The 9,405-nt window shown below is 44.0% G+C and overlaps 1 protein-coding gene across 3 annotated transcripts in view; it reads left to right on the forward strand.

Annotated features, from left to right (window-relative positions):
• LOC113139164 (tetratricopeptide repeat protein 28) overlaps nt 1-9,329 on the forward strand; it is a 150,789-nt gene extending 141,460 nt beyond the window's left edge. For all 3 annotated transcript variants that reach the window (XM_026322183.1, XM_026322185.1, XM_026322184.1), the window contains 10 exons: nt 2,281-2,425; nt 2,564-2,743; nt 2,908-3,452; nt 3,869-4,116; nt 4,204-4,328; nt 4,438-4,669; nt 4,951-5,027; nt 6,479-6,608; nt 6,720-6,827; nt 6,966-9,329. In XM_026322183.1, the coding sequence (XP_026177968.1) occupies nt 2,281-2,425; nt 2,564-2,743; nt 2,908-3,452; nt 3,869-4,116; nt 4,204-4,328; nt 4,438-4,669; nt 4,951-5,027; nt 6,479-6,608; nt 6,720-6,827; nt 6,966-8,578 (3,403 nt within the window). In that variant the 3' untranslated portion in view covers nt 8,579-9,329. The remainder of the gene's footprint in view (nt 1-2,280; nt 2,426-2,563; nt 2,744-2,907; nt 3,453-3,868; nt 4,117-4,203; nt 4,329-4,437; nt 4,670-4,950; nt 5,028-6,478; nt 6,609-6,719; nt 6,828-6,965) is intronic.
• Nucleotides 9,330-9,405: the final 76 nt, after the last annotated feature.

Raw genomic sequence — 9,405 nt, forward strand, 5'->3', positions numbered from 1 at the left:
CAGTAAAGAAGCAGAAAACACTGATGGAGCAGGACTCCTACATAAAAAAAAAGCCACTAGTGGCCACTAGTTTAACCACTTTTAAGCAACAGTTTATCTTCTGACTAGAAATGAGGTCAGTATAAAAACTGTAAGTCTGTGACAGAAGCTAAATTGTCTTCCATTTTATTATCTGTCAGATCACAGTAGAAGCAAGTCGTTCAACTGCAGACCGAACTAGGCAGCCACTGGACACTTCATCTTCAGCCTCACCGCTCTTAGTCTGTTTTTTTCACCGTTTCCCTCCACATTTGACACTCACCTTCTTTTAGCTTATCCCCTGCCTCCCCTCTCATTCTTCCTGTCAGGCTAAACAAATGATTGTTTGCTTTCCCATGGAGGCTTATGCCAAGGACTGGGAGAGAGACAGAGTGTTGGGAGGTTGGAGACAAGCCAGTGGCTGGGAGCAACCCGAAGGGCAGGATAGATATCACTTGGCTGGGCCCTTCAAGAAACTCTGGCTGGTGGAACAGATGGAGAATTGTGACATAAAGCTTGGTCCTGTGTGCCTACAGCTCCAAAAGCTTCTAACCCCACCGGCCACAATTCTCACTATGTTGTGTGTCTTTGTGTCTCAGCAGAGAGCTGTCAATCTCGTATTTTGGTTTGCTTCAGAAACTTTAAATACCGAGACATAGGCATTGACAGTGCAATGAACACACTTACAATCTCATCTCAGTGGAAGAGCTGAGGACTTACACAGAGTAGGTCCTTGTACTGATGGGATAAGCTGCACTTTCTTCCTCTTCCTGGGGTGATTCTGTCAAGCTGAGCGGATTCAACATTAGTTCATTTCTGTAACCCTACTACAGAACAATACTGCCATCTGGTGGAGCTTTACATATTGAAGTAACATTGCAGTGGTATTGGCCTCACGTCATGTGAAATTATAGACTCAGTTTATTAGATACGCCCAGTTAAAACTAATGTGCTCTGACACAACGGTCCTACAGCAAATCCTGCCTTTATGACAGTGATAATGTTTTAATGTTTTAGGGACAGGTTGATTCAAATGTATGGTCATTTTTGGAGGATCTAGTCTCTGATGCTGCCACATTGTATTGCTTTATATTAACAGGTGTTTCTGGTTTTTTTTTTCCTATCAGTGAGGGTTGGCCAAACAACAGCTCTCTGGATAATTCTGCACAATTTAACACCACACACTACATCATCCAGTTCAATCAACACCCCTTTAAAACGGTTTCAATTAAAATGGGGCATTATGACCTTAAAGAAGGGATGATTTATTGCAGGACCGTTGTATTAGACTGCATTGTTAGATAGATACATCTAATAAAGTGCAAACTGAGTGTGTGTGAGGGACTGAAGTATAATGGAGATACAGTATGGCCTGGCTTTTTCCACATCCTGTTCAGAGTGACTAAGATCTGAATGTAACAATCTCAGAAAAAGAAACTGATTGAGAAAGGTGGATATCATTCTTCTGCTGCAGCTCTGTTCTGCAAACACACATGGCCTCACAGAAGCTACAGTGTTTTGAGTACAAGTCTTGCTAGAGCTGTATCTGATGTAACACTATGCAGCAAGTTAGACATGGAGCCTGTCAGCCACATACTCAGCACATCTGCAAAGCTCGTCAGGAGCAGCAGGATAGTTTTATGTTCAATGATAGTTTGTTGCACAAGAAGCCTGTTTATTGATTTGGAGACAAAAAGCAGGCCAGAACTGAGTATGTTAAAGATGTAGTGATAAAATTACAGCTGACAAGGCAACTTAAGTTGCAGACTAAGTAAGTTAAATTGTTGCCCAAAAACTGTTTAGTGTTGTGGGTAGTGTATTAAAACATTTCCAATTAAAAACTCTCTTGATTTGACAGTTGACCATTGATTTCTTGATTTATAGTGTAAGGCTATTCAGGTTTGTCATGTAGAATTAAATCAGCACAGCAGAGTCTAGTTAACTTGAGGTTTTTATTATCTCTAGGTTTGGTTGAAGGAAAGTTATTTTGTAACTTAACTGATGACTCTAAATTGCCTACATGTGGGCATGTGTCAGCCCTTTGATAAGACTGGTGACCTGCCAAGGTTGTACCCCACCTCTCGTCCAAGTTGGCTGTGAATGGCTCCAGCTCCCCCATCACTCTTGATAAAAATAAATGGTATAAATAATGGATGGATAAAAATATGTGATGTGGCAAACTGTCTAAAGCCATCTTGAGTCTGCAGCAAGTATTGTGTACCATATGAACTCATAGCATTTCTTGATGTTGTCTTTATATAGGAGTTGCCAGAGTATGACCAGCCTTTTCAGTAACACTATGTCACCTGCCAAAGATGGTAACTCTTCCCTGCCCCGTCGCTCCAGCAACCTCAGCAAACCTCCGCTCCGGGCACTCTATGATTTACTCATCGCACCTATGGAGGGGGTGAGTACTAACTCTATACTACCTCTACCTGTCTGCTGATGCAGCGCTGCAGCACAAAAAAGAGCATAAGAGAAAATGCAGTTATGAGAAATAGAAGTCAAAAGCGTCATATATTGAATGTTACGTTGAATTCTTTAGGGCTTGATGCACTCCAGTGGGCCTGTTGGCAGACACAGACAACTGGTGATGGTGCTGGAAGGAGAACTGTACCTTATCCCCTTTGCCTTGCTGAAAGGAAGCTCTTCAAATGAATATCTGTATGAGCGTTTCAGCCTTATTGCTGTTCCCTCCATCCACGGCCTTGGATCCAGTGTAAAGGTCGGACTTCTCTTTCAGATGACTAACAAATAATAACTAATGATGTTTATGTACATAAATTCTTATTTTTACAATATCCTCTAAGGTCATTTTTAACCAATTGTTGAACTCCTGCTCCTTTGACTGCAGACCTAGCATTTAACCGTTTTTGCTCTGCTCTTCAGGCTCATTCTCGACGTCCAGGACCAGCTCCATGCGGTGGTGTCTCAATGGCAGCAGTGGTTGGTAACCCTCGACTGCCCTCACCTGTGATGGACCGCTGGCTGTGGGGACCCATGCCCTCTGCAGAGGAGGAGGCTCTAATGGTGGCTGAGCTGCTGGGATGTCAACCTCTGGCTGGCTGTTCAGCCACCAAGGAGAGGGTGATGAGTGCCCTCACACAAGCTGAGTGTGCTCACTTTGCAACCCACATTTCCTGGAAACTGGCGGCTCTGGTGCTCACCCCAAACCCCGAGGGTGTACCTGGTGGGGCAAGTGCAAGTGTGGGAGTGGGAACAGTGGGGAGAGGTGCGGGAGGGAGGAGAGGCAGTAGTGGCCGAGGCAGGAAGGGCTCCATTGGAAGCGGCTACACAATCCCAGAGTCTCTCCACATGCAGGATGACAGCAGTGATGTAGAGAGCATCTGTGACAGTCCACCTCTCCAGGAGTTCCTGCTTACAGCGGCAGACATACTGGACCTGAGGTTGCCTGTCAAGCTAGTGGTGCTGGGGTAGGTAGACTGCCTAGGGGAAAAAATTTAAATGGTGATTTCTATGTTAACATGACATTAACATTTTACTTTCCAAAGGTTATTTTAAAATTAATCCAATTAATAAATATCCTCTACAATTTTTTTAGGGCTTTTTTTTGTGGTAATATATAATTTTTCATGCATTTTAACGCTAAATTTTTAAGAACAATATCATTTACTAATTTAGGTTACTAATTTATTTACTAATAATGTAGTAAGCTGTGTTTGAAATGGAATTAAAGTGTTTTGGGAGCATATCTGGGCATATATATGTGTGTGTGTGTGTGTGTGTGTGTGTGTGTGTGTGTGTGTGTGTGTGTGTGTGTGTGTGGAAAGCATAGAAAGATACAAAAATGGACAATACTTATGTATTGTGTGCATCACTGTGGCTCCAGGTCGTACCAGGAATCCAGCAGCAAGGTCACAGCAGACGGCGTTGTGGGATTGACCAGGGCCTTCCTGGCTGCTGGGGCTCAGTGTGTTCTCGTGTCCTTGTGGCCAGTCCCTGTTGCAGCCTCTAAGGTTTTTGTTCATGCCTTCTACACTGCCCTGCTTAATGGGACCAAGGCTAGTGCAGCACTGGCAGATGCCATGAAGACTGTCCAGAGCAGCAAGCAGTACTCACACCCCTCCAACTGGGCAGGTAAGAGATCTTGTTCACTTATGTGTTAATTGTAAAAATCACAACCTCATAATGAAATTCTTACTTACTGCATTTTTATCTGTCCAGGATACATGCTGATTGGCAGTGACGTGAAGCTTAACAGCCCATCTTCACTCATTGGCCAAGCTTTGGCAGAGATTCTACAGTATCCAGATCGGGCACGTGATGCACTGAGAGTTTTACTCCACCTGGTGAGATATGAACACGCAAACACAATTCTTTTGAGGCTTAGACTTACTATAAAAACTTGCCTCAACTGCAGACAAATATACTGATGCTGCACTTTTATGCTCCTTGCAGGTGGAGAAGTCTCTTCAGAGAATACAGAATGGCCAGCGTAACTCCATGTATACATCCCAGCAGAGCGTGGAGAACAAGGTTGGGGGTGTCCCAGGCTGGCAGGCACTGTTGACAGCTGTGGGCTTTCGTCTCGACTCTGCAGGCACCGGTATCCCTGCCGCTGTCTTCTTTCCCACTGCTGATCCAGGTGACAGGCTCCAGCAGTGTAGCACCACTTTACAGTCTCTACTGGGTATGTATCAGAGACAAGCTCCACACAGCAGTTTCACCAAATTCCTCTTCTGTCCAGTGCTTTACCGATTTGGGGATTATATATTTGATGTGAGTTTTGGGCAATGAATTCATGTGGATTTCCAAATACATTACAACATAGCCACTTCTGTCTTGTTCGCAGCAATGTTTTAATGCACTCTGTATGATACTACCTGTTTAGTCACAGATGTGTTTAGTTTGGCGTATAAAAACGACCACTTTGTAAGACTAAAGAAGAACTTTCTTTGATCCAACCTTCAGGTCTGCCACCACCAGCTCTTCAGGCTTTGTGCAAACTCATCACAGCTTCAGAGGCAGGAGAGCAGCTCATCAACCGGGTAGGCCCCTGCAGGTCTCAACAGAAGGCAAAATACCATTGATGTTATGTAGTATTAAAAAAAACAATTGCCCCTTTCTCTCTGGTATACTTTCTCTGAGTGTGTCGCTAGAAGAGAATATCAAGTATATATCATTGCATAACTCAGTGACGTTAGGACTAGATGCATGCTAACACATGGGCATCTCAAGCTGCAGATTCATCAGCATTGAAATGCTGTGTGGAAACCTAACAGTCAGTCCTTCTAGTACAAAGTTTAAACTACAGTTTGAATCCTGCTCACTTATACAAAACTCATGACACCAGAAGAACTAATGTTACGCTGCTGAGGCTTATACCTTTTTTATGCTGGTTGGTGATTAGCAGGTTTTGTTGCCTCATATTACAAATACTAGTTTCCCTGCACAGAAAATGAAATAATCTCTCCCTAATCTAGGTATGCTGATTGCAACAAACACTGATAAATATTAAAATGTTTTGTTAGTTGTTGCTATTAACCTAGTTGACCTGTCGCTTTGTAAGCTTTGAATGGCCTGTGTGCATGCAATTAAAAGCCTATTCTCTCTCTCCTGTCCTAATGTGTGGTCTGAAGGCTGTTAAAAATATGGTGGCAATGGTAAGTGTGCATTCACGTGCCTGCACTCAATCCCATTCTACACTGTTCCTCCACTCCCCTTCACTTTCTGTCCTGCTAAGCTTCCTAAAACACCACTTTCATGCATAGAAGCTGCATGACAATTAAATGGTCTGTTTTGTTTTCATGCAATTTTGGCATTTTCATGGATAAAGTGCATCTGAGCTAACATTTACTGTGTTGTCTTATTCATGATTCCTCTGTCGTTCCTTCCTGCAGCCAGATCTTAGGGATTTTGAGTATTTAGGGATTTACAGGTCAGAGGTCAGTGGTTTTGGTGTGGTCGAAGGGATAAAGCTATGATCTAACAACAAACCTCACATAACAATTAAGAATGACGTGAGGAAAAGAGGCGTGTTTCTACTTTTGGCAAAGTTACGTCAAGTTGACAAAGGTGTCTCTGTTCCAAGCCAAATAATCCCCAAGCAAAACAGGCTAATGTGTGCTCGAAGGACACGGGTAAACCCTCACACATGTGAAACCCTTTCAGCTCTGCTTCCCTGCAGATGTGTTAATATTCATTAATGGGCTCAAACATGTTAGAAAACAAATTCATACATTCTGCACAAATTCTTTTCACAGTAGTTCCGCTATAAAAAGCAGTTGCCATTTTATAAGGGGACTTGGAAGGAACTTAAGGAATTAACCAAAAGCTAAAAAGTATTTAACTTTGCAGATAAATTATTTAAATTCAGCATAGAGCAGAAATTATTTGATCTCATAAATGAATTTGAATCATTTTAGTCACATCTTCAGTAGATTTCACAAAGCTGTTGTATTCTTGTGCTCATTCCTGACCACTTTACTATTCTTTCCAGCTCCACCAGGTGCTAGTCCAACTTCAGACAGGAGAGAAAGAACAGGATTTCTCCCTCCTGCCCATTCAGGTGTCCATTAGTGTGCAGCTATGGAGACTGCCGGGATGCCATGAATTTCTAGCTGCTCTTGGTGAGTCAGCCTGCGAAAACTCCCTATTCATGCATTTATATGTCCTGGTGGACTCCCAGAGACACTGTTAAATATATAAGTTATGACTGTTGCCTTTTTGTGTTTGTGTAGGATTTGACTTATGTGAGGTAGGCCAAGAAGAAGTGGTGCTGAAGACAGGCAAGCTAGCCAACCGTCGCACCTTGCACTTTGCTCTGCAGTCTCTGCTGGCGCTGTTTGGTAAGTGTTACTCAATATTTATCGTAAAATTTCTGTTCTTATTGTCAGTTACTCCACTGTACATCCAGAATGTGTTATAAGCATTTATGTGGGCCTGTCATTTATGTGAGATGTCAGATTTCTTTTTTCTTTCTTTAGACTCTACAGAACTGCCCAAGCGTCTGAGTCTGGACAGCTCATCTTCCCTGGAGTCTCTTGCTTCAGCCCAGTCTGTGTCCAACCCCCTGCCCATGGGATACTCAAGCCTTCCCTTCTCTCCTCCTTGCCTGGACAATCAGGCATCAGATGCCATCTCTGTTTATAGCCTCAGCTCTGTAGCCTCCTCCATGAGCTTTGCTTCCAAGTCAGAGTGTGATTTTCTTGGTCACCGGCAACGCAGTGGTGCCACAGCACATTACTCTGTTCACAAACACTCTCACGTTCCCCGTAGCCGGTCGTCCCCTCACGGTGCGACTGCTGCAGTGGCAGGAGCTCGTGGCGATGAGGAGGAATATGAGGGTTTCTCTATCATCAGCAGTGAGCCGCTGGGAAGTCACTGTGACTCTCTGCCTCTGCCACCAGGCCATGGCCAGCGCCACCACCGTGGTGGCAGGGGGGTTGTCGGTGGGTCAGGCGCAGGAACAGGGAGAGGCTACACTGTATCAGTATCATCAAGGGGCAGTGTGAGCACCCCCACATCCCCTGTCAAAACATGCCTAGTGCCCAGCCCAAACTCACCATTCCAGAAGGTAGGTAAGGTGAGCAGCTCAGACACAGGAGAATCTGACCAGTCCAGTACAGAGACGGACAGTACTGTCAAGTCTCAGGAAGAAAAAACTGTCCCTCTGGATCCTCAGGAGCTGGCCCAAAAGATTCTGGAGGAGACTCAGAGCCATCTACGGGCTGTGGGTAGTCTTCAGCGGGCCGGGGCAGAGAGTGGGACAGGTGGAGGATCCTCAGCTCGGAGTAGCAACTTCCGCTCTTCTGAAACAAGTGCATTCAGTCGTCCTAACAGCAGCGCTAGTGGCAGAGCTCAGTCTTCCCCAAGACCCAAACCTCCCTCGCGTTCCTCTTCACTGCAGAAGATAAGCTCTGGCTACAATAGTCCTGCAGTCTCAGAGTCTTCCCATAAGGAGGGAAGCCATCCTTCACCCAGTCTGGACAGCCATGCACAGTTCAAATTAAAGTATCCAAGCTCCCCATATAGCGGACACATCTCTCGCTCCCCAAGTAATGTGTCTCCCAGTTCTGGCCACCAGTCACCAGCTGGTAGTGCTCCCTCCCCTGCGTTGTCCTATTCCTCTACAGGCTCTGCCTGTTCTACATCGGCTGACGCCCCAGACTTGGACCGACTAAGAAGAGGGGTCATTGATGAAAAAGTTCAAGCTATCCACAATCTGAAGACATTTTGGGCTAATGCTGCGGCCCAGCAACAGCAACATCTAGGTCCTGTCAAAGCCGTCCACAGCTCCCCTGGACCACTTGCTTCTGGCAGTAAGGATGTACTGAGCCTTCTCAACCTCTCCCCACGCCATTGCTCCCCTAATGATACCCAAGACAGCCTGGAGCTGCGGGAGCTGGGGCTGCAGTCACTGGATAGGGGCAGTAAGAACTCTTCTAATGGACATCACTGCTCCAACCCCAGAAAAATGGCCCCATCACCAACTATTTCCACAAGCAGTAGCCCTGGTGCTCGTTCTATTCGACTACCTGCTGGCAACGGATACAAGTTCCTGTCGCCTGGAAGATTTTTCCCTTCCTCTAAATGCTGAGACATTTAAAATGGTCCTATACTTTTATCTGTCATTTAATATCCTGTGTGCTGGAGGAGTAGGGCACTTTTTGATGACCACTATTGGTCCACCAAACTTGACTGTCAGTGAGAAGGATTTTATCGGTCAGTGAGTGTGATCCTGCAGAGGCACATGAATACTTTAGAGAATTCTTTTCTTTGTGCCCATAACACTGTAAATGGCAACGAAAAATACTCAATGACCTGATACTGTGTATGTGTGTAACTGTGTGTCAGGTAGATGTAAATGCCATTTGGTATTTTTCCCCAAAAACTTTGCTGTTTGTGTGGGCCGAGATGCAACAGCTCTGACTGATTTCCTCCATACTATTTTTTGTTTTTAAATTTAACGGTTATTGTTATTATTGTTTGTTATTGTTATTAATATAATAATAATTATTATTATGTTTTGTAAATTAATTCCAGTGTTTCACAATCAGTATTAAGCGTTTTTATATTATTAAAAAGTGAACAAACCTGTACCATGTAAAGATGGATAGAGTGGAGAAAAAAAAGATTTAATATTTTTTAACGAAATCAAAAAGGCATTTTGCCTGATTTCTTTGTGAACTGAGTGTCTGCTCTGAAGCATGGATTCTCTTGTTATTCAATGTTAAGTACCATGTATGACTTTTTAGCCCATGATTTTTTGAGATTAAACATGACAATTTCATGACAACCATTTGTCATTTATCAGTAAACTGTTTCAATAAAAATCATCATGTTTGTTTTCTTGTATTCCGGACTTAAATTATTTGCTGTATAGCCTCATTGTGTGACACCTACAGGAGCTGTGGCATGGCAGAG

This window comes from Mastacembelus armatus, chromosome 9 (assembly GCF_900324485.2).
Source record: "Mastacembelus armatus chromosome 9, fMasArm1.2, whole genome shotgun sequence".
Lineage (NCBI taxonomy): Eukaryota > Metazoa > Chordata > Actinopteri > Synbranchiformes > Mastacembelidae > Mastacembelus > Mastacembelus armatus.